General features: G+C 40.0%; 1 protein-coding gene across 1 annotated transcript in view; it reads left to right on the forward strand.

Moving 5' to 3' along the window:
- Nucleotides 1-25,095, forward strand: part of LOC136881951 (kinesin-like protein KIF12) — a 385,645-nt gene that overhangs the window by 237,731 nt on the left and 122,819 nt on the right. Inside the window, exons 5-6 of the mRNA XM_067154417.2 lie at nt 12,142-12,348; nt 17,509-17,649. Of these exons, the coding sequence (XP_067010518.2) occupies nt 12,142-12,348; nt 17,509-17,649 (348 nt within the window). The remainder of the gene's footprint in view (nt 1-12,141; nt 12,349-17,508; nt 17,650-25,095) is intronic.

A 25,095-nucleotide genomic window follows, 5' to 3' on the forward strand; every position in this document is an offset into this window, starting at 1 on the left:
GTCTCTATATCAATTCGACTTACCGATTCTCATAATCGGCAGTTATCACATCACACAGATACTGTACCTTGTAATACTGTGTTCACATATTTTAACACTTGTTGTAAAGATATATACACACGTCTGTCGATCCTCAACATAAATTATGGAAAGTCTGAGATAGCTTTCACCAACATATAATGCCAGGCCGCCACAAGTGCTACAATACTTAATGCGCAAGCACTCTCCACAATCAGTCACTTTCCGTGAACATAACAAGACTACGCTCCACGAACGTTTGAAGTCCAGTCCATTGCAGACGTGTCACTCAAGTACCGTGTATCAGCACCACTTCCTTCCCGTACAGTGCGTCAGTTGTAGTTGTAGTTGTAGTTATCTTCCTTCTCGTTCCTTTACAATCACCTCTACAATCACCCTTACAATGTTCCTGGTTGCCGCCGTATGATCAACCTTTATAGACATCAACATCCCCCTCCTCTCAGATGATACGTCTGGATTGGTGCTTGCCCACCAATCATGAGTGATCTCAAGTCAAGACCAAGCCCTGAACTACTACTTCCTCCCAAGACAATAACAAACTCTGGGGTATATTCCATGAGTCACCAAATTTTCCTAATACAATAACATGCTCATCTCATCAGGCTGGGATATATACATGACTCATGAATTTCCCGACACAAGTACATCACAACAAACACTGGGGTAGCCATATGACTCATTCAAATTCAAATTACCAGAGTTATTAAAGCAATGTTTTCCCACCCGTGCAAAACAAATTACTCATACCTACATATGTGGATATCTTCCAGCTTACCAATATAAATGGCAAAATATACAAATGAAATACTGATAATAATAATAATAATAATAATAATAATAATAATAATAATAAATCGAATACTGACAATAATATCTCTAAGTTCTACATATAATTCTGGGGTGTGATATATGTACTATCACAACGCGACATGGTCTTCAAGACTCTATTCTTTCACCTCAATATTGTTACTATCAGGGATGTTATTTCATACTTGTTTTATTTTTCCATATTTCACTCATATTCCATAAATCACCATACATTGCAACATGTCGAACCTGAGCCGGTCAGCAATGGTTCTTCACTTAAACTAGAACTTAGAACCTTGATTGCTTGCCAATGACCTTAATATCCAATTTCACTATGCACCAAAATCGCGCATTCAAAATCATTCATTAGCACAACAGAATCCATAAAATCATCATATTACTGTTACTACCGTTATACCTAAATATTCATATAATTCATTCCAGCATCATTGATAAATTATAACTTGCTGAAATATACCACCTCAGGTGAATTTACATGACTTAACAAATTTCTACATTATTATTATTATTATTATTAATATTATTATTATTATGGCCTTTCGAGTACCTGCAATAATCCTGTACTTTAAATTAATCCAAAAGTCAAGTAAATATCTGATTAATCACTAACATGAAGACTTATATCACTTAACGACACAAAATTGATTTTTACTACTTCTCAGTTGTTATTATTATTATGATTGTTTTGTCGAGCCCGGGACATTCACATTCCAATCGTTGAATCTGATTGCTCCGACCTCGATCATAGGTTAAGCCTACAAAACTGATTTAAACACAATTCTTCTCAATATCAGGTGCGCGAATTTACATATTTAAAAAACTATGGAATCTTAACCTAATCGGACCACGCGTTATTCACGTCATTTTAATTACATTAGATATAAGTACAACATGCTCGTTACCTTGTGCTGAAGCCCCTCAGTCCCCGCTTTGAATTTGAATTAATCCATCTTGGACATGATGATTATATTACACAACGCTTCGCACACGCAGACTAGATCCGTTTTTAATTATATCTCGCAGGTATGTAAAATCACACCCATTCTTCAAGCTTAAATTAAGACACAATTTATATAACAAACAGAATTGACACACACAAAGTTTGGCTTCCGTTTTTTATTCAGAATAAGAAACTCGCTACTTGATGTTTACCTTCCGTACTGCTTGCTACTAGCCCTTCCCTTTCCTTGTTTGTGTAGGGGATTAAAATGTCATTCACTTGCTACTGTGTGGAGATGAGAAGAATGCAAGAATGAGGAATGTGGCCTGCAAGCACGAACTTCCTGCTCTGCCGAGACAGATCGGCTTTTATCTGCTCTTATCTGCTACACGAAAACATTTGACTCATACTTTGCAGTTTACTGGCTAACAACTGGCAAGAGCGAAGAGCTGCCAATAGAAGATAATATAAAGTCGCCTGGGTAGTAGCGGAGTTGCTATGGTAACCGTTGCGTCACAGGCTCTGCTGGTTAAAACCCCTTCACCCCGTGCCTCACCGGGCATGTGCATTCTTCTGATCTCCCAACAATACCAAAACAGAAAGGATACGTCCAGGCCTGCCTTTCTCCCGTTACTTGCAGTGGGCTGCCGGGTGCCTCTGCCCTTGAATTTGTACAAACTGGTCGACCGACTCCATTGTGACAGCTAACATTATCTTTAATTATTATTATTATTATTATTATTATTATTATTATTATTATTATTATTATTATTGAATTTCCCATTACAAACCCTATTTTACAAGTAGTATATTAGGGCTATAGATAGTGAGACTAAGTTAATACATGACAATTGAATTAAAATAGAGATGACTTATAAATGAGATGGAGAAATTTAACAAACACTTTATAACAGCATCTTCTCTGAAATACCATAGGGAGAGGTGCTTGGTATTCTATATTACACATGTTTAAATGCATTAATAATTCATATCTACTCCTGTTAAAAATCGGACACTCAAATAAAAGATGAGGAACAGTTTGTTGCATTTCCCAGGTACAAGTGTAGGGCTTCTGAATACTGATTCCAAACCTCTCGAAGTATGATCCAAACTTCCATGTCCTGTCAAAAAACTGAGTTATAATGTGTTCATGTTGCAAAAACCTACTTTGTAGTCTGTCTTGAATATTTGGAAAGAATAGCTCCCTTGTTAGCCGGCCATTAGTGCTGGTGATCCATTGGTTGTTCCACATATCTTGTGTATACTCCCTCAGTTCTTTTTGTACGTGCGACATAGGGGACTTTTTATATATCAACAAGGCGTCAGAAGAAGTAGTAGCTGCTTTGGCAAGTTCATCAGCTCTCTCATTTCCTTCTACTCCGTCATGACCTCGGAAACATTATCTTTAATGAAACGTCGATCTTCTCGGCTACATTACTGATCACAAAACCCCATGCTTAATTTGTCCTTCTGAGTTTGTGTATTTCCTGAGCTCCGATATAATTTTTACTAGTTGCGATATCTTTAAATATGCAACTCCCACTACGAAATCTGCTTCTGAGCTTATTATTTGATGCGAATACAAATGTTCTGGCCGCTATCACCCTGGAAAACAGTAAAGTTCATCTAGGTACGCCGTGAAATTAGCGGTTTAATGTCTATTGGTGATAAATAATACTGGAAATTCTGCGATATTGTAACCATTCTAGGTGTCCCAACAGTTCATGTTCTACACCAGCTCGTAGCATCTTAATACAGTCGAACCTCCTTTCTGCGGACACCGTCGGTTCGGAGGAAAATTGTCCGTTACGAGAGGTGTCCGCTAAAACAAGTTTGTAAAAATAATCGAACCTGAAATATTTTAATTTTTATTATTCTAAGTCATTTCTGTGTTAGTATTTCATAGAGAGTTATTATAATTGATTTTACATCATTGGCCTGGTTTCATCAACGTGGGTTAAATATTCTCTAACCCTGGGTTTGTTAACTTAGGGTTAATATTTTAACTCATTCTTACAAGTCACGCGTTTTACCAAGCTATTTCGGCAGAGGGTTAACTAACAGGAAACAGCTGTCCGAATAATCAAGGAGGCAGTGACTAAAAATCAGATCATGAACACACTTCTTGCGTGGTTCTTTTGTTTATTTCTTGCGCTGTATTTCGTTTTCTTCCTCAGGTCCATGGTAGATATTATTCTTTCGTGATCTTGAACGAAAAATGGAAGAAGTGCAGAAGAAAAATAGTGGCACGAATTGTTCTGCTTTAGAAAAATCATTACTTATTGAATTAGCCACCGAGTACCGAAGTATTATAGAATGCAAGAAGATTGACGGTATGGACGATAACACATGAGTCCAACCACACCTTTCAAGAAGAAGAAGAAGAAGAAGAAGAAGAAGGAGAAGAAGAAGAAGAAGAAGAAGAAGAAGAAGATTGACGGTATACAATTAAAAGAAAAGGAGGATACATGGAAAAGAATAACAGGGGAATTTAATAATATTGCCCACGTTACAGTGCGATCTACGAAACAACTAAAACAGTTCTATAAAAATTTTAGCTTCTCTGTGCCAAGAGTTGTTTTGAAAGTTGGCACACCTCCACAGCAATATTATACACGGAAGTAAATATACAGTTTAATTTCAAAGTGCATTTCTGTATAACCACTACGTAATACACAGTATAATGTTCATAAGTGTTGTACTATTGAAGTGGTGGTGTGCAGTTGCATTCCTATATGCCACTGCAGTGCTGTCGTTATCAATGTGAAGAATGATGTCATTCTCAATTCCAACATTCCTGTTCATTCTCCTTCCTGTGAGATACTGACGCAGAGTCAAGTCCTGTGGGGGAAGTTAATCTCGGGTCTCCACAGCAATATTGTGTAATACCGCTGTTGCTACTATTACGGTCAATGTAGTTTCTTTTAGTTCGCAAGCCCAAGTTTGTTTCGATCAGCTGTGTATTCTAACCTCTCGCGAACTTCATCGACGAATTTTCTGACGACGGTTTTTGAAGTCTATCTCTTCAGAAATTATTCCTCAGATAGATTTTCAAAGTCTTTCCTTCTTATTATAGGCCTATTTCTGTTAGGAACACCGTTTAACAAATCTAAATAAAGCAACTTTGCATCAAATGCATGATTTACTGTGGCCATGTTGCTTTTAACCTCGAATAAACAGTTTAACCCAGGTGAAAGGATGGGTTAACTTAACTCCGGTCTTAACCTAGAGTTAAAAATAACCCTCCTTGATGAAACGGAATGAACAGTCAAACTCCGAGTTAAAACTGTGTAACTCGGGGTTAAGGTTTAACCCACGTTGATGAAACCGGCCCTAACAAACATATCAGCTTCGTGAAGTAATCCATTGATACTCATGTTTAACAGACAACTGAAATGATACGGTATTTCTGTCTCACTAATTAGCGCATGTACTGTCCTTTCCTTCTCAAGTTGAATACCTGAGCTCGCTCGACCTTATCAGTAGGGCCCGGACTTTTTAAAGATGCATATGCGCATATGCAAATGCATATTTTGAATGTTAGTGCATATTTTGAACGTTAATGCATATACAGACATATTTTTCTCTTATGTATGATCCAACGAGCTAGAAAGAGGACTATAGAGTGGCTAACATGGCTGCTACAGTGCTCTGGGTGGTGCCAAGGCGAAATAGCGACTCCATAATTTAAGCGCCATTCATATAATTTCTCCGCATACGGTGCGATACTTCTAATAGATTAGATCGAAGAAAATATGCTCTCTACGTGTGTGGCATGCAATTGCATAAATTGTAGAGAAAACACGAAGAATAAATATCATATTTTAGATAAGATTCTTTTTTTACTAAAGTACACAGTTTTGGGCGATTAGCAGAATTACGTTGCCTGTGTAGCACAATCCAGCACGTGTACATTAGGCCTACTTTTATTTTCTTGTATTTGGTATTTGAAGGTGCTCAGACAGGTTACCTTTGTGTCAGTAGATTTACCGGCCCGTAAGGGAACTCCACCGGGGCAAATCTCCGGCACTTCAGCTTCTCCGAAAACCGTACTAAGTAGTCGGTAGGACGAAAAACCAATACCACTATTTATTATTACATTGTATCCTACAGAGCACATTTCCCCAGCATTTTGAAAATAAATATAAAGTGAACAACGATGTTACAAGACGCCTGCTGTCCAACGCCACACCTATAATATTTAGAATTTCCTAGTCACCTCATCCCCTTTGCCAACGATACGGAGTAATATGAGGACTTTCAGTCCTACATCACCACTACTACTGAGCGAGTTGGCTACGTGGTTCGCGGTATATAGCTCTTAGCTTGCATTCGGGATATAGTGAGTTCTAATCCCACTGCCGACAGCACTGATAGCTGGTTTTCCGTGGTTCCCATTTTCACATCAGGCAAATACGGGGGCTGCTGTGCCTTAATGCCACTGACACTTCCTTCACAGTCCTAGCCTTTTCCTATCCCATCGTAGCTATAAGGCGTGTCTGAGTGGGTGCTACATAAGGCAAATAAAAAATCGGCGTTACCATAATCTTCTTCCAAAGATAATCGAAGTGAATTATTCAGGAAAGTTAACTTATGTGATTTAAGATCATTATCACAAGAAGAACTGTTCTCGTTTTTAGCAATTATTTCAAATTGTTTATCCTACAAATTCTTGTTGTTATTTTATTGTTATTATTATTATTATTATTATTATTATTATTATTATTATTATTATGGGATACTTTATTACACCATTGTTCACTTCAAACCTTGTACCCCACGGCTCTAGAATACTTATTTTTCGTAAATTATTATTAGTTTTACGCCCTACTAACTACTTTTTCGGATAAGCCGAGGTGCCGGAATGTTGTCCCGCAGGAGTTCTGAGGGATTTGAGCACCTAAATACTATCGTACTGAGCCAGGATCTAACCTGCTAAGTTGTTTAGTGTCCGGCTTCTTGGCTGAATGATCAGCATGCTGGTCTTTGGTTCAGAGGGCACCAGATTCGACCGGGTTGAGCATTTTAACCGGGTAGTCGACAGTTAATTCCTCTGGATCCGGGACTGGATAACCTTCTTCATCTACACACAACAGAACATTCTACAAACCACTACAGAAGCACGCAATAGTAAATACATCACTCCACCTAGGGTTGGCGTCGTCAGGAAGGGCATCCGGTCGTAACATTAGGCTAAATCCATACAAAATGCCAATTCCAGGTAAATGGAAAGATATCAGGATTTTTTTTTTTGCTAGGGGCTTTACGTCGCACCGACACAGATAGGTCTTATGGCGACGATGGGATAGGAAAGGCTTGGGAGTTGGAAGGAAGCGGCCGTGGCCTTAATTAAGGTACAGCCCCAGCATTTGCCTGGTGTGAAAATGGGAAACCACGGAAAACCATTTTCAGGGCTGCCGATAGTGGGATTCGAACCTACTATCTCCCGGATGCAAGCTCACAGCCGCGCGCCTCTACGCGCACGGCCAACTCGCCCGGTATATCAGGATTTATTATTATTATTATTATTATTATTATTATTATTATTATTATTATTATTATTATTATTAAAGTTATATGAATTATTTCTCGATGTTGTTATATTGCTTTGCTCAAGGTTTTCTGTTCTATATTTTCATTCCCTGTAAGTGGGTCTAAATTTTTGGCAATGTCTTGTGATTTGTTTTGTAATTCGGACTAGTGGAAATGCGCTAATTTTCTTTCTTTATACAATATGTAAGTACGTAGCCTGTATCTTGTATTTTTTAATGTCCTTTTAAACAGACATTGCGCAACTTTGAGTGCTTCCCTAATAAAGAAAACTGTGAAACGGTATTTATTCCCGCAGCCTCTGTACTTGCTTCATCACAAGCCCACTCGATTTGGTCGCTTACAATATGGCGGACGTGGCTTTCAAGTAGATTCAAATATGGCGGTCCAATAACCACTCTATAGTCCTCTTTCTAGCTCATTGGTATGATCGATTATCTAAGATTTCTGTACAAAATGAAAAATTTAATGAGCTCCGTATGTTACACATCAATTGGCAACATGAGAAACCTTCCCTGATCAAGGAAAGAGCTTTCAGTGTCGCAATACAAGTAGTGAGATGGATAATAACGTTTTTCACAACAATTTCCTTCTTTCTGACATTCCTTTCTCCTTCTCCTTACAGTAGTCTCGCAAGGTTTGCTTAAACAAGTGCGTTCCTCTGTTAACTTGCTATTCGTCTATTGCAGTGTTTTGCCAGATTAAACTGTAAAAATGCCTAAAGTCTTTGCCAGAAGAACGTTCCGAGCAGTCAGTGCCAGTGTAGAAGTATTGCTCAAGTATGTCCGTCGACTTAGAACGATCATTTTCAGTGTATAAATTAATTTTTTCCGACAACAGAAAGTCATGGACTCCTGAACACATTGAAAAACTGTTGAAGCGTATTGTCATGCATCATTTTGCAAGGAATGAAACTTGTTTATCAATTTAACACCGAGTTAAAATTAAATAATGTGTTTGATAATTGTATTTTATTTTAGTGCATATTTTCGTGCATATTTTCAACATTTTTAGTGCATATGTGCATGCATATTTTCGGAGTTTTTAGTGCATATGAATCCGGGCCCTACTTATCAGCGACAGTCCGAGTTATGAATAGAATGATGCAAGAAGGGAAGAAAATCCTCAGGTAACTTGTGAGTCAACAGTCTCTGGCAGCATTTCTGGGCAATTAGAATTCTCGGAATAGGCCCAGACACCACTAGGTAGAACTGCATTCCGATGTACCTCCTCTCCCCTTGCACTCGAAATAGTACAAACATTCAAAAGGGATTTCCTTACGTTTGAGGAATGGTTTTAAAAGAAAGGACGAAATGTGGTCCAGCGTAATAAGTTAAGTTGTATTGCAACGTGTAAAGTGTCCGCTGGACGGAACAAATGGCGATGTCCGCTGTCCGGAGTTCGAGGTGTCCGCTTATATGAGGCCAATTTAACACTTGTCTCATGTAAAATAAAATCGGTTCCGAGGAAAATTGTCCGTATAGGGAGGTGTCCGTTGAATAAGGGTGTCCGTTAGGGCAGGTTCGACTGTAGTTCTCAAAGATCCATATCACAATTTAACTCACCGAAATACTCGCTGCGACTGCACATATAACGGCGAGTTTAAGTACACTTGAAAAATTAACTTTCCGCGGCCCGTCACGATCTCGCCTGAAGATTGACAGGAGTCTCTGAAATTGAAACTAAGACTGGGTGTTGGGTAGTACTCCACCGTTGGTTTTGAAAATTTTGGAAACCACGCCTCCGGAGTGGCTCTTGGGGAGGGGTATGGCGTAGTGATATCACACCCTGACGTCAATTTTCCAAGTGTCCGTAGGTTAATTAATCACTGAATAAACTCTAATGACTTCAAAATAGGTGTGGTTTTAACGTTGCACTAGAATATAAGAAATGATCGTTCATTTTTCCACAGATTGCTAATCGTCATTGGGATTATTTTACTGACGAATACTGGCGCTTTCCTGCCATGAGACTCAGTCTTGTGGGTGAAACTTATTCTTCAGAAACATACGACGTAAATGCCGATAATTCATTAATTATAAAATAATTTTTCACATAACCGCACACACAATTCCTTAAAATTTAATCCAAGACTAGAGCACGTTACTTTTCTTTTACTTCTCTTCTCCAAATCGTAAATGACTAAATAATATTTCCGCTGTGGCAGGGCGGTTTAATTTTGTAATTTTCTGATTGGCCGAAAACTGCCTACAGCTTTACTGATGTACTTGAACAAGGACTAAACCATTTTCACAGCGGGGTATTAGGTATAACTCTGTCTCATGGGCTGTCTCCGTCTCTCATTAAGGTGTGACAAATTCCAACGTCCTCTTTCTCCTCGGAAAAGTTCGGCTGAGAGTTTCACATTGTAGGGATCACAAACTTTATTGGTGAAGGCTATTAGCTCGGGTCTTCTTAGGACGTGCTTTTAAGCAAGTCGAGGGGATGTATCTTCTCTCTGCGAGGTCTCTTTATTGCAAACTTGTGAAATATCTGCACTGATTTGCCTTTTGCAGTGTTCACAGGTAGAAATTGATAATTTAATTAATTTATACATCTGGCTATTCGTCTTATAGGTGCAGTATATGGAGGCTCTTTTAAAGAAACGGATACTGTTTGTTTTTAGAAAATTCACTTGAGTGGGGAGTGTGAAACGAAGTAAAAAAATTGAATTCCATTTCTGCAGAAACTTATATCTCAAAGCTGAAGGTTACACACGTGGAAATTGGTATTTGGAATCTCCTTTAAAAATAACGAAACACGCATTTTTTGGGTGGGGGAAACCAACTTAACGGGCGGAGGTGGAGTGAAAAAGGAGTTGAATTATTTTCATGGGGATACTTATATCTCAAAAACTAAAGATGTTAGAGACATGAAAATTCGTATTTGGAATTTTTCTTCAAAGTTAAGAAACACGTAATCTTTCATGTTTGGAAAATCCGCTTAAGGGGGGTGAATTTATTGAAAAATTAGTTGAATTCTTTGTATGTGGATACTTATATCTCAAAAACTAAAGATGTTACAGACATGAAAATTAGTATTTGGACTCTCCTTTAAAATTAAAGAAACACGCATTTTGGGGGAAAATCAATTTTGGGGCGGGGGAGGTGAAAAAGGAGTTTAATTCCTTTTTATGAGGGTACATGTGCCGGTATCTTAAAACTGAAGATGTTACAGTAGTGATAATTGGCATTTGGAATCTCCTTTAAAAATAAAGAAACAAGCATTTTTAGGTGGGGGGGGGGGGGGAAATCAACTTAACGGACTGGGGTGAAAAAGGATTTTAATTTTTTTAATGAGGATACTTATATCTCAAAAACTGAAGATGTTAGAGACATGAACATTTGTATTTGGAATCTTCTTTCAAAGTAAAGAAACGCGTATTCTTTAGTCTTCGAAAAATCCACTCAGTGGGGGTGTTGTTGAGTCATCAGTCCTTAGACTGGTTTGATACAGCTCTCCATGCCACCCTATCCTGTGCTAACCTTTTCATTTCTACGTAACTACTGCATTCTACATCTGCTCTAATCTGCTTGTCATATTCATACCTTGGACTACCACTACCGTTCTTACCACCTACACTTGCTTCAAAAACCAAATGAACAAGCCCTGGGTTCTTAAGATGTCTCCTATCATTCTATCTCTTCTTCTCGTCAAATTTAGCCAAATCGATCTCCTCTCGCCAATTCGATTCAGTATCTCTTCATTTGTGATTTGATCTATCCATCTCACCTTCAGCATTCTTCTGTAACACCACATTTCAAAAGTTTCTTATCTCTTTCTTTCTGTTTCACTTCCTTACAATGCCACGATCCACACGCAAGTCTTCAGAAACATCTTTCTAATTCCTATATCAATGTTTGAAGTGAGCAAATTTCTTTTATTAAGAAAGCTCTTCCTTGCTTGTGGTAATCTACATTACTCCTTACTTCTGCCATCGTTAGTTATTTTACTACCCAAGTAACTATATTCATCTACTTCCTTTAAGACTTCATTTCGTAATTGAATTTTTCCTGCATCACCTGCCTTCGTTCGACTGCACTCCATTACTCTTGTTTTGGACATTTATTTTCATCCTGTACTCCTTACCCAAGACATCGTCCATACAATTCAGCAGCTTGGGTCATGGCTATCAGCTTGCATTCGGGAGATAGTGCGTTCGATCCCCACTGTCGGAAGCTCTGAAGATGGCTTTCCGTGGTTTCCCATTTTCACACTAGGAAAATGCTGGGGCTCTACCTTAAGGCCACGGCCGCTTCCTTCGCACTCCTACCCCTTTCGTATCCCATCGTCGCCATAAAACCTATCTGTGTCGGTGCGACTTTAAGCAAGTTGTAAAAAATGTTAAATTATTTTCGACTCTTGTTTACTTAATCGGAGACAAAATCGAATTGTCAGGAAACATTTCTAAATGTATAGATGTTATTTCCTTTATATAAAATTTCATTCATGTATCACATCGCTACGGATGGCGTTTATGCAATGGTTCATCGATCTGCTTCTGTCGTTAGCTTGGAACCTGTGCCTACATGTATGAAGAAAACTTTACTACATAATGTAGCTTTCAACTTTCTTTTCATTTATAGTTTCCTCCATGAGTTTCATATTATAACCACAACCGTTGTAAATTAATTATGACTTAGCTTGATTAAAAACTTCGTAACTCTAGACAAAAACATTGCTTGTCTGTGCAATATCTTAATATTTGCACGCAGGCTTCATTTGTGTTCAACTAAACATAATTTTGGTATATTTTTAGGTTGAATATATTGTTTTAATTTCAGCTGGGCGCTGTCGACGGTTCCAATAAACCTCGTGTGTTCTCCTATAACGTGGTGTTCGAGCCTGGAGCGACTCAAGAGGACGTACTACAGTTTTCTGGTATCAAGAGACTGATCGAGATGGGTGTGGAAGGTTTCAGCTGCACGGCCTTCTGTTACGGCCAAACGGGAAGCGGGAAGACTCATACCCTTACAGGACCACCTGGCCTGGTAAGAAAACATGTACTTGTTAATTACATTCTTTAAGTTCAGAGAAACCTCCTATCCAGCCATTTTTCGTTCTCACTTTCATTATGTCTTATAGACAGACGGTTATGAGCACGCAGAGAAATGCTCAAATTACCACAACGTTTATTTCTGTATAGTATAGTAATTTATTGTACATTACAGACTTTTCGCCCAGATACATGTCCACAATGCCAGGTTACATAAACAGAAAAAACCATTAAAACCAACGAAACTGAACAATTATAAACAGAACTAAAAACACACTATCTAAATCTACTAAGCTGCCCCTTACATGGGCGGATGACCAGTCCACATGTAATGGCCACCCCTACACAACTAACTTGGTGGTCCCCCCCACGTACAAGGCGCCACTCCTACAACTACTGCCCGGCCGTGTCACCTCCCCCCCCGCCCCCCCCGGGGAAAAAAGGAGCGTTTTTTCTGTATGTGCCATAAAGTTTAAGATAGAAATACACAAATTTTACTTTGCGAATTCAAAGTCTTCCTGATTCCAATGCTTTACATACAATTCACTGGATTCAAACTTCTTGTTTGTTCGAAGCGCCTTTCTTAAATTGCCATTTTTTTCAAGGTCTCTTTGAATCAGGTACTCATTCTTACTTAATTATTGGTACCATTGCTTCCAAATTTTTCCCAAACTCTAAATATAGTGGCGTCTTTGAAAACCCTCGTGGGACATAATAACTAGAACACTATTCTTCTTCTTTTTTTCGTTTGACCCTCTTTGGGGTATGTTGAATCAATCATTTCTCTGTGTTTTGTACTTTTCTTAGTGCCCAGTAGTTCTTCATTCTTTCTGATCTTCGTTTCCTCTTATCTTCCTAAATAATAGGTTTGGCTTTCAATGAAGATTTGTCTTGGAACCTTATATTTTCGTCTTCAGTTTAGGTGTTTGACCGAATAGTGAATTCTACTAGATTTTTCAATTTCTTTAAACCAGTTGGGTTCTATTTTGCGGTTACGGAACAAGTCAAATATTTGTTTGGTTAATCTATTAGAGTTCATTCTGAGAAGATGAGCATAAAAATGTACCCTCCTTTTTCGCGTAGCACCTGAGATTTTTTCAATTTTTGTGTAGAGCGTTTCATTCTCGATGTATATTACCTTATTATCCTGAAATTTTGGTCCTATGATCTTTCTTAAAATTGTCCTTTCTTTCAGCTCGAGTTTCTCCATCTGGCCTTTGAAATTCATATTCAGTGTTTCTGTTGCGTATAGTGCCTCTGGTTCAATCACTGTTTTATAATGTTTAATTCTGGACACCCGTGAAAGGGATTTCTTGTTGTATGTATCTATTGTTAGTTGGAAGGCCACTTCAAGTTTATTTTTTCTGGATGTCATTGCTTTGCATTCCACGTAATTCATTATCCGAGATATTTGAATTATTTTACTATTTTGAACTTTTGTTCTTGGACTTTGAGGTATTTATCATTATTATCTAAATGTAGTCAAAAGCTATGTCGCATTCGATGAGAAATATTTTCTACTTCACTGATTAATTAAAATGTAAGTACAAAAATATATATTTTTTATCAATATCATTATAATATTTTAGTAATATCGCCGTCTAAAAGCTACAGTAAAAACTGTAGAGTTTTGGTGTCGCAGTATATTCGTAAAGGAGTGTGCAAAATTTTACATCTCGGGTAGTAGACATGCTATGTGTACCTAAAAGTGCAGTGGATGCGTTTGCAGGAATCTGCTATTAAAGTTTGAGTTACACCGCAATATCTCAGAATGAGGCTTCATATTTCTGTTAATCTCTTTTTAATTCGCAAAAAGGTACATATAATGCATTTCGTATAATATATTCTAGTTCAGGAGTTTATGGAAGGTGCTTGGCAATAAAACACCACGCTTGCCAGACGTGTTGGTGAGTTGCGATTCAGCCGACCCTAACATGGGGAACAGACTCTGTCGGGGTACCGGCACTAACAGGTGGAGCCGTCGTGCCCTTTGTGTGTTGTACTCGTATTAATTCACGAGTACAGGGCTGCTTCTTCCAACATCTCCGCCGTACCGAAAGTCACCCTCTCCGCCGTTGATGCTGAGGTCTTCACTCGTAACCCTGAGCTGGGACCCTTATCAGTGTGCTCTGGGACTCACATAGGCAGGGGCGCCACTCCCTGGGTATAAATGCCTCCAAAGATGGTCTCTGCATGCTACCTAAATTAAAAACTGCCTCTGCTGAGATTGGTTTGGAAATGAACGTTGGTAAAACGAAAATACCAAGCCCAGACAGTCAACCACTTAAAATGATAAACCACAATATTGAATATCCTTGTCAAAATTTCCCACATGCCGTTTCGCTCTCCCACCTCTTTCCAGAATTCATATGTGATACCCGAAATAGCTCCTGCTTTTCCCTTTTTAGCTCCTTGCAACTGGTTCATCATTTCCTGAGTCGAAATAGCCTTATCTAATTCAGGCAGTGACACTCAAGCCCCCCCGAGACAATAATCCCCTCATGATGGGCTCTCCATTTGTCTTCTTTATTCAATAATTTCTCGAAATACTGGACCCATGTACTATGACTTATATTCGTCCCCCCTGAACCTGATTTCTTCTTGATCATCTGATTTATTTTATCCCATACTTTCCTACTGTCATTTTCCTTACATTTTTATTTATGTCTGTAGCCATCTTTTGTTGCCATTCCGACTTCGTCTTTCATAACAATTCTCTGTATTCTTTCCCTTTTCTACAAAATTCGTTTCTAGCTACTTGACCACCATCCTCCATGTATCTCCTAAGTACCTTCATAACCTGTGACTTTTTCTTTGCGCATTCTGTATTATACCACCCACATTTTATCTGAGTTTTACCTGGATTTTGCCTCATACATTTACCTGCCATTCCAATTACATTTTCTACCCTGGTTACGGCTTCTTCAACTCTGTTCTCTTACATCAGTTTTACAACACCTATTTTCCAGATCTCAAAATTCTCTCCATTGAAATACTCTCTAAATTAATTCCCTAATTCTTCTCTCCAACGATACTTGGGTATTTTCCTCTCCTTTACGCTATCGTAAACTCTCTCCTGCAATCTTATATCTTGAATCATTAATTTTATAGATACTGGCATATGATTTGCCTCCACCCAATCCCTAACGCATATCTCTTGGATAACTTGCAAACTATCCCTACAGCCTACAACTAGGTCAATTTACTGCCCCCATTTTCTACTAGGAATATAGGTTAGTTTCCCCTCTCATCACCGAACCACCATCCATTCAATATATAAAGCTCCTCTACCGCGCATAATTCTAGTAGTTTTTCTCCATTTCTGTTGCATTCTTTATCTTGGCTATTTCTGTTAACTACTAATTCCTCGTCCTCTTGTTGACTATAAACTGGCTTCTTGTCCCCTATCGTCGCGTTAAGATCACCCATAATAATAATGCTTGCCTGATCATACGTACTTCTCATTCGTCTAATTTCTGTCGCTAAATTCTCAAAAAACTCATTCTGTGAAAATGGGGAGCTCGAAGGTGGGTTATATATAAAAGCTATACATATTTCCTCCCTCCTATTGACCCTGTCTAATATTCTTATCCATATTAATTCCTTAAACTCAGATTCTAAGAGCTGTATCTTATCTTTTAAGCTGTTTTTGATTACCACCGAAGTTCCTCCCAATATCCTTCCTCTATTGTATCTCCTTGATCCATATTGACTCCATACAATACACCCTTCTATTTTTAAATCTTTCTTGTAATCAGCCCAATTTTCTACAAGTTCAAAAATATCAATTTCTTCCAGTAGTCCTTTAAAGTCTTCATTACCTATTATGTTCGATATTAACACATGATACTTTTAACTCCAGTTATTTTTTACTTTTGTAGTCTAAATTCCCTGACCTACTTCTAGTCATTCTAGATATTTGCATCTGTTGTATTTCTACCGTATCCTCTTCTGGAGTTTTAGGCGTTTTGCCATTCTCTTCCCCCTTATCAGTCTGTAACTTATTTCTCTTTGCCCATCTTTTAGACTTCGTTAACAAGTTAGAATATTTAGGAATTATAATATCAGGAAATAGAAATTGGTCTGAACACATCAAGAGAGCAAAAATGATTGGTGCAGCAGCCCTAGCTAGTATTCGAATATTAGATAACAGGATGCGTAATATTGATTTTTAGAGTGCAAAGAAATATGTTCAATGCTGTGATTAAATCTAAAATCGCTTCCAAACCCGACAGGAATTGATGACGTCAGCGAACGAAGGTCCATCCCAAACTGTCAGCGAGAGAACATTGCGACGGAAACTGCATGCAATGAACATTTGGAGTCGATCACCTCTCAAGAGGTCATTGCTCACACAGGCACACAAAGCCCTACGTCTTCAGTGGGCAGTATCTGACTAGCGGAACGTAATGTGGTCTGACGAATCACACTTTTGCCTGTTTTCCAATGACGCATGTCGTCGAGTACACCGAAGACCAAACGAAGTATTTCATCCTGGATGTGTCGAGGTTCAACCCGGAGGTGGGTGTGTGATATTTTGGGGGTGTTTTTCGTATCATGGATCGGGCCAGCTCACTGAGATGACCACTAACATGAACCAGCGTGTTTATTTAAACATTCTGGATGATAAGGTTTTGCCTTTCAGTCAACATCTGCATGATGAGTATGCTATTGATTCTTGAAGATGACAACAGCAAAATTCATCGGGCTGGACGCATATGTGACTGGTTTTATTAACACTCCCTTACCTTATTACATCTCGATTGGCCTGCAAAATCACCTGACCTGAACCTCATTGAAAATCTGTGGGACATGTTGGAACAGCCGACATGAGCATCCCTGCAATTTGGTGGATTTGCGCGATCATATCCTCAGTGAGTGGTTTAACCTGGATGCGAGGTACCTGCGCAATCTTGTAGACTCGCTTCCTAATCGAATCCAGGCAGTTATCAAGTCCAGAGGAGGTATTAAAGGATGCCTGTAATGCTTTCTCCAAGAATGACTAATTTTTTGTCCGGTGAGATTATGATTCGTATTGATTATTGATAGCTTGTATAGATATTAGACAAATAATTCATCTCAATCACTTATTTGAAACACTTCTTTGTATTCTTGTTCATGCAGTGAACGTTGTTGCTCCTCATTCTGCCTACAGTTTGATCGTCACCCAGACCCGTTTTCTGAAGACCACGGCCTGGTATTCCGTTCCTTTATGTACCTGTTCAAACTGCTTCAAGAGAGGAGCGACTTCCACTTCGTTCTAAAGGCATCATTCCTAGAGATCTACAATGAAAAGGTAAGGATAAAAACTACATATTATATCTATAACTGGCACTTTTTCCTGTCACGGCTGATTACACTTTCCAGTGGGTATTAGTATACTACTATTTGCGTTTATAGAAATGTATGTCAATTTAATTGACAAGTTATGTAGTATTTTTGCTAACCTTATGATACAACATGTCGACTATCAAAGGGTAAGAAGGGTCCACCTATTCAATACTATTAGCTTGTATATTGTCTTAAAAAAGTGGGGCTAGTTTCGACCCCATATACACTGACTGACAGAGCAAATGCAACACCAAGAAGGAGTGGTTCGAAAGGGATGAAAGTTGGGGAAAAAACAGAGACGGCACGGACGAATAATTGATGTTTATTTCAAACCGATATGCAGGTTACACAATGCGCACGGCATCGACTCAGTAGGATGTAGGACCACCGCGAGCGGCGATTCACGCAGAAACACGTCGAGGTACAGAGTCAATAAGAGTGCGGATGGTGTCCTGAGGGATGGTTCTCCATTCTCTGTCAACCATTTGCCACAGTTGGTCGTCCGTACGAGGCTGGGGCAGAGTTTGCAAACGGCGTCCAATGAGATCCCACACGTGTTCGATTGGTGAGAGATCCGGAGAGCATCTGTACACCTCGTAGAGCCTGTTGGGAGATGCCAGCAGTGTGTGGGCGGGCATTATCCTGCTGAAACAGAGCATTGGGCAGCCCCTGGAGGTACGGGAGTGCCACCGGCCGCAGCACATGCTGCACGTAGCGGTGGGCATTTAACGTGCCTTGAATACGCACTAGAGGTGACGTGGAATCATACGCAATAGCGCCCCAAACCATGATGCCGCGTTGTCTAGCGGTAGGGCGCTCCACAGTTACTGCCGGATTTGACCTTTCTCCACGCCGACGCCACACTCGTCTGCGGTGACTATCACTGACAGAACAGAAGCGTGACTCATCGGAGAACACGACGTTCCGCCATTCCCTCATCCAAGTCGCTCTAGCCCGGCACCATGCCAGGCGTGCACGTCTATGCTGTGGAGTCAATGGTAGTCTTCTGAGCGGACGCCGGGAGTGCAGGCCTCCTTCAACCAATCGACGGGACGGGAAATTGTTCTGGTCGATATTGGAACAGCCAGGGTGTCTTGCACATGCTGAAGAATGGCGGTTGACGTGGCGTGCGGGGCTGCCACCGCTTGGCGGCGGATGCGCCGATCCTCGCGTGCTGACGTCACTCGGGCTGCGCCTGGACCCCTCGCACGTGCCACATGTCCCTGCGCCAACCATCTTCGCCACAGGCGCTGCACCGTGGACACATCCCTATGGGTATCGGCTGCGATTTGACGAAGCGACTAACCTGCCCTTCTCAGCCCGATCACCATACCCCTCGTAACGTCTTATGTCTGCTGGAAATGCCTCCGTTGACGGCGGCCTGGCATTCTTAGCTATACACGTGTCCTGTGGCACACGACAACACGTTCTACAATGACTGTCGGCTGAGAAATCACGGTACGAAGTGGGCCATTCGCCAACGCCGTGTCCCATTTATCGTTCGCTACGTGCGCAGCACAGCGGCGCATTTCACATCATGAGCACACCTCAGTGACGTCAGTCTACCCTGCAATTGGCATAAAGTTCTGACCACTCCTTCTTGGTGTTGCATTTGCTCTGTCAGTCAGTGTATATTGGGTCATCTTCAGCCACGCTCCAATTGGAAGACATAAGCACACATATAACCAATAATGATATAAACACTGATATGACAATTTATAGTCTTAAACCTAAACCATTGATGAAGTCCGAATAACATATATACAAATTGATGATGTGCATAGTGATTGTTCGGAAGAAAGTGTCAACGAGGAAGATCGTCATTTTGTATCGGACTGGCGGGATATTGGTGATGGGATAAGAATTTTTATAAAATGAAATAATGTGACGGGGCTAATTTTGATATAACATTGAAAAGAGGGACTTTCACGAGAGAATCAGCTCAGTACGCTGGCGAAGCGAGGACGACCTGATTATATACTGTACCTCAAGTGCGCCTGACGGAGAGGCATTTTCTTGGGGAGCAGCAGGACACACAAACCTAATTGGGTATTTTGTTCCATTTTACCAGAAAAATGATTAAAGGAAAGGGACTGTGCAAGATTACTCAGGGTTTTTTTGGTGTGTAGAAATTGCCCAGGACAGCCTGCAATGTGCCCAGTTCCATGTTTCGAGGTTTATCACATTAATAAGTGTGTTTCAAGGTAAATGTCGCTGCTAGATTGCCAAAGGTGAGTTAAAAATAGGTGCAATGGTGTTAAATGTCACAAACCAGTAGCAGCGATTAGGGGGCGAGGGGGGGGGGGGGATATTCCATTTTAGTCACCTTAATTTTTTTAAAAAAAGTTTCGGCAGACTGAAGAACTCAAGAGTTATTTAAAAATCGCCTAAAACTACAAATTATTTTAAAAAAGCAGTTTTTTACAGTCTCTATTGCTTTTTCAGCCAATTCCCTCCTTGAATTTCTATAATTATTAAGAAAAATGCTTAGCGGAAATACGCTAATGCGGCTAACCGATTCGTATTTTTTAAATGCTTTCATTCCTCACTGTGAAGGGGTGAGGCGGGCCACCCATAGGGCAACACCCTCTCTCTCTGGTCGGGAGAGTGGGCATGATTAAAGGAGGTGAGAATTATAAGTGAGGGGGTGGAAGGGTAGGGTGATATCTTGGAGGTAGTTCTAATTGGTTTTGTCCGATTCGTACAGCGTCACAACAAGTAGTCGGTGGGTAGTGGAGACTCGCGCACCAGTGTGTAGCAAGTGTTTTTTGGACACTGGGGTAGGTTTTACCCGCTTACCACGCGCATTCGTCAATCTGGCAAGGCAAAGCAAAGCAAAGTCACCTCCGTACAGGCCATGAAGGCCCTGTGAGGAGTGGAAGGTAAAGACTTCCACCATTGTTAACCTCGGCACGTGGTTGCCCCCAGGAATTAGCCTGGTACTCATTTTTGGTGTAGGCTGAGTGAACCTCAGAGCCATATGCACCTCCGGAAGTGGAAATCTTGTTTCTTAAATTTTACGACTTCCTGACGGGGATTCGAACCCACGTCCTTCCGGGCGAAACGAGCACGCCTTTACCGCCTCGGCCAGGCAGCCCCTCGTCAATCTGGCAGTCTCTGTAAATATGTCTATCTGGTGTCTGTTATTTTGTTAGTGTGTAGTCAGATACTAAATGGCATTTTAATTGTGTAATCACTCCAAACTTCTATTTAATTGTAATACATGTCAAATTTTTGTCCCTTTAGTGAAAGTTGTATTGTAGAGTGCCATAATTACCTCACTAAAGTTGGTGAGTATCTGATGGATCTCATGGCATGCCCTAAGAGTCTCGTGCTTTTGTTTTTCTTCGTTCCTTTTTCCTGTTTTTGTAAGTTTTTTTTTTTAATTGTGAACATGCATTTGGGGATGAACGCCTGTTACGTTCAAGAATAAATGCAATACAATACAATACAATACACTACAATACAATACAATACAATACAATACACTAAAGTTGGTAGACTCAACCTTACGTCTCTATCGAAATTCAGTCAGAGACCTTCAAAAAACTTACCATTTTGTAGATTTTTTTCAAATTTGATGCCCTCTCCCTCAGTAGCGGAGATTGGGAATTACAAGTGGGGGGGGGGGATGTACAGAATATAAAAAGTATCCGGTTTTGTGGGGCTATAGAGGCGTGGGAGGGGGGAGTGGCTGGGTGTATATATAAAAAATGAAAGGGGGGAGGCTACAAAATTTGAAGTTCTTGATGCTCTCTGAGAGAATTTCGACAGAGGGGTAAAGACACTAACAGACACTGAAGACAACACCAGACTGACGAATGCGCGCGGCAAGCAGGTAAATCATACCTCAGTGTTCATGACCTTGGTAAAAAAATACACCCCTGCCACCCTTCCTCACAGCACATGTCAAAGTCTGAGACGAACGACATTTTGTGCGTATTTCCGCTAATAATTTTGTTAGAAATAAAATAAAATAAAATAAAATAAAGGAAATAATTACCTGATAAGACAACAGGGCTTGTACAAATTGCTTTTCTTAATAATTCCTATAATTCCTCTTTTCAGCCGGCTAAAATGGAATAAAAATGTAATGCTTTCTCCACAAACTGGGGGGGAGGGGACGATTGACCCCTCGCCCCCTAATAATCGCCGCTACTGTCCCCCTTCCCCGTTGTAGCCATAGACCCGGGTACTTTTTGTTGTATATACATTTTTTGCCCCTCCCCCCTCCCCCACTTCTAACTCCCGATCGAAGCTACTGTCACAAACCTTTACAAAAATAAATTTTAAGTTCATTTGGAAAATAAGAAAAAAAAACATTTTACTGTAAGCGTTCAGTTTAAAAATAGCGCAGCGAAAGAGTTCAGTAAGTTTACATTCTAATCTTCAGCATTATTATTGCCTAAAAATCTGCACTCGGGTAATGTTTCTCTCTTCGTTCTAGTTCCCTGCTCATTCGCTCCACGTGCCTGGAAATTTCTAAAGGCGCACTTGAGCGTAATCTCTCATCACCTTGAAGCGCTCTTCAAAGTACCACTCGTATGTCACCAACATCGATCTCTCTCTTAAAGCCATCTTTAAAATGGTTCTTGCCACGTGGGCCGTGTGTTGACAGCCCTCTGTGACAGCAAGGACAGGAAAAATATTAACCATCGATTTTCCTGTTATGCTAATACAGTGTACTGTACAGTATATGTGACACTGAATAATTCACCACTTCTCTTACCTTGTAACACACATTTGTATTGATCTGAGCTGCGGAGATCCTACACAGCTCTAGCATCTTTTAAGAGGTGCTGGGGGCGTGGGAGGAAGCAGCAGTCAGCAGATCTCGTCATCCGTTTTATGAGGGATTGTCCCGTAGTGACACCGAATAGGTCAACATTGCTAATTCCCTCCTGACGAAAATAGTTTCCAAAATAAGATATTTAAATCTGATACGCATGATTTATTAAAGTTTACACAGTATCACATGAATGGAAATCATATCCGGTCTAAATGTTATTCACGAAAAAAACCGTAAAAAAGGGCATTTTTTTTACAAATGAACTTAATCCGCAATTATTATCCGACGTTCATCTTAAATATTTAAATAAATAGATTGATCCTTTGTTAAACAAAATATCTTCTTCTTCTTCATAGTACCGTATCAGGTCCCCCTCACGTTGGCGATCACTGTGGCGAATGCAGTACGATCTCTTGCTAGGTGGAAAAGTCTTTCAACACTGAATTCCAGTCCATTCTTTGATGTTTCCAAGCCATGATGTTCGCCTCCTCCCGTCACCTCTTCGACCCTGTATTTTACCTTGTACAGTCCGCTGTAAGATGAGGTAATGTTCATTTCTAAGGATGTGGCCAAGGTACGAGATCTTCCGGAGTTTTATTGTTTGAAAGAGTTCCCGACTTGCTCTTGCCCTTCTGAGTACTTCTTTGTTCGTTAGTCGTGCAACCCACGAAATCCTGAGCATCCTACGGTGGATCCACATTTCAAAGGCTTCCAAGCGTTTCACTGATATATTCTTGAGAGTCCATGTTTCCACACCAGGGTATAGTGCGCATTGGTATCACCCAAATATCACTATAAAATTTGTCACAAATGGAACATAATAATTGCTTTTACACATATCAAGTGAAAAATCTGCGGCAAATTAAGAAATATTTGATTTTTGGAGAATATTATGTACACGTACTTTACCACTTTACAAGTACATTTGGTGTTGCGCTCACAGTGTCACACGTATGTCTTTTGTCTTACACTTTCAACAATTTCGTGTGAAGAAAGTAACAAAAGACGGCACCAGCAGCGGAGTACGACATAAACCAGTCCTGTCTACAAGCCTTAAGTATGTTTTCATATTTCTCAAATAACGACGGCATTTCTTAATTTGCCGCAGATTTTTCACTTGATATGTGTAAAAGCAATTATAATGTTCCATTTGTGACAAATTTTATAGTGATATTTGGGTGATACCAATGCGCATCGTACCCTCCACACCATATAGCAAGGCTGATCGTATATAGCACTTGACCATCCTCTGTCTAAGTTTTAAATTTAAGTAGTCATTTCAAAAGAAAGATTTCATTTTTGTAAATATTTTTTGTGCTATTGCTACCCTCTGTTTAACTTCTTTCTCGGGATCAAGTTGTTCAGTGACAATGAATGGCACCCAGATATTTAAAAGTGGTTACTCTCTCAATCTGTCGGTTGTTTAGTTGTAAGATTGTCTCAGCATTGGCACGTCTGCTGAAGATCATGAACTTGATCTTGTTTACATTTATTTTTAGTCCCATGTCCTCACTTACTGCACTAATATTATTGAGCAGGAGTTGGAGACCTTCAAAATTGTCACACAAGATGACTGTATGATCCGCATATCTTATGCTGTTAATTATGCCACCATTTACTTTTATTCCATATTGTTGATCTTCTAAAGCTGTTTTGAAAATGTTATCCGAGTAAAGGTTGAATAACAATGGAGACAAAATACAACCTTGTCTAACTCCTCTTTGGATGGCTATCTCGTTTGTTGTTTGATTTCCGATTTGGACAACGGCCTTTTGTCTCCAGTAAAGGTTTTCAATAATGCGGATATCTTTGCTGTCAACTCCTATATCCTTTAGGAGTTCTACAAGTGCGCCGTATTTTTGAATTTCGCAAAACTAAGGTCTCAGGATGGATATGAAGCGGGTCATTGTATGATGTGACAATAGCGTTACTAGTGGCAGAGTTAGTCAACCAATGAGTTTCCGGTTTGAGGTTATGTTATCTGACAATGAATCACGTGAGTATGTCGTGCGCCATTATGCCGCCAACACGTAAACGTCATGTTGCAAAAAATAAGTTAGAAAAATGGAAGAAACTTTAAGTGGAGAATTTTTTTTTTTTTTTTGCTAGGGGCTTTACGTCGCACCGACACAGATAGGTCTTATGGCGACGATGGGATAGGAAAGGCTTAGGAGTTGGAAGGAAGCGGCCGTGGCCTTAATTAAGGTACAGCCCCAGCATTTGCCTGGTGTGAAAATGGAAAACCACGGAAAACCATTTTCAGGGCTGCCGATAGTGGGATTCGAACCTACTATCTCCCGGATGCAAGCTCACAGCCGCGCGCCTCTACGCGCACGGCCAACTCGCCCGGTGGAGAAATATAGTGCTGAACCAGGACCGAATGGTCGTTCAGATGAAGATGTGATGGTAGAGCGATCAACGAAGGCAATTGATGAAGATAATCGACCTTCAAATACTTCAAACGATATCAAAGTGCAGAAGCAACGTAAACTTCATCAGTAAGAACAAAACTCAAATATAGTACATCTGACAAAAGATGTATTTATTTGTACCTCTTGTAGGTGAGGGACGCAGATGAAAAATACACCCACGGTATCCCCTGGCTGTCGTAAGAGGCGACTA

Source organism: Anabrus simplex, chromosome 10 (genome assembly GCF_040414725.1).
Source record: "Anabrus simplex isolate iqAnaSimp1 chromosome 10, ASM4041472v1, whole genome shotgun sequence".
In the NCBI taxonomy this organism is placed as follows: Eukaryota; Metazoa; Arthropoda; class Insecta; order Orthoptera; family Tettigoniidae; genus Anabrus; species Anabrus simplex.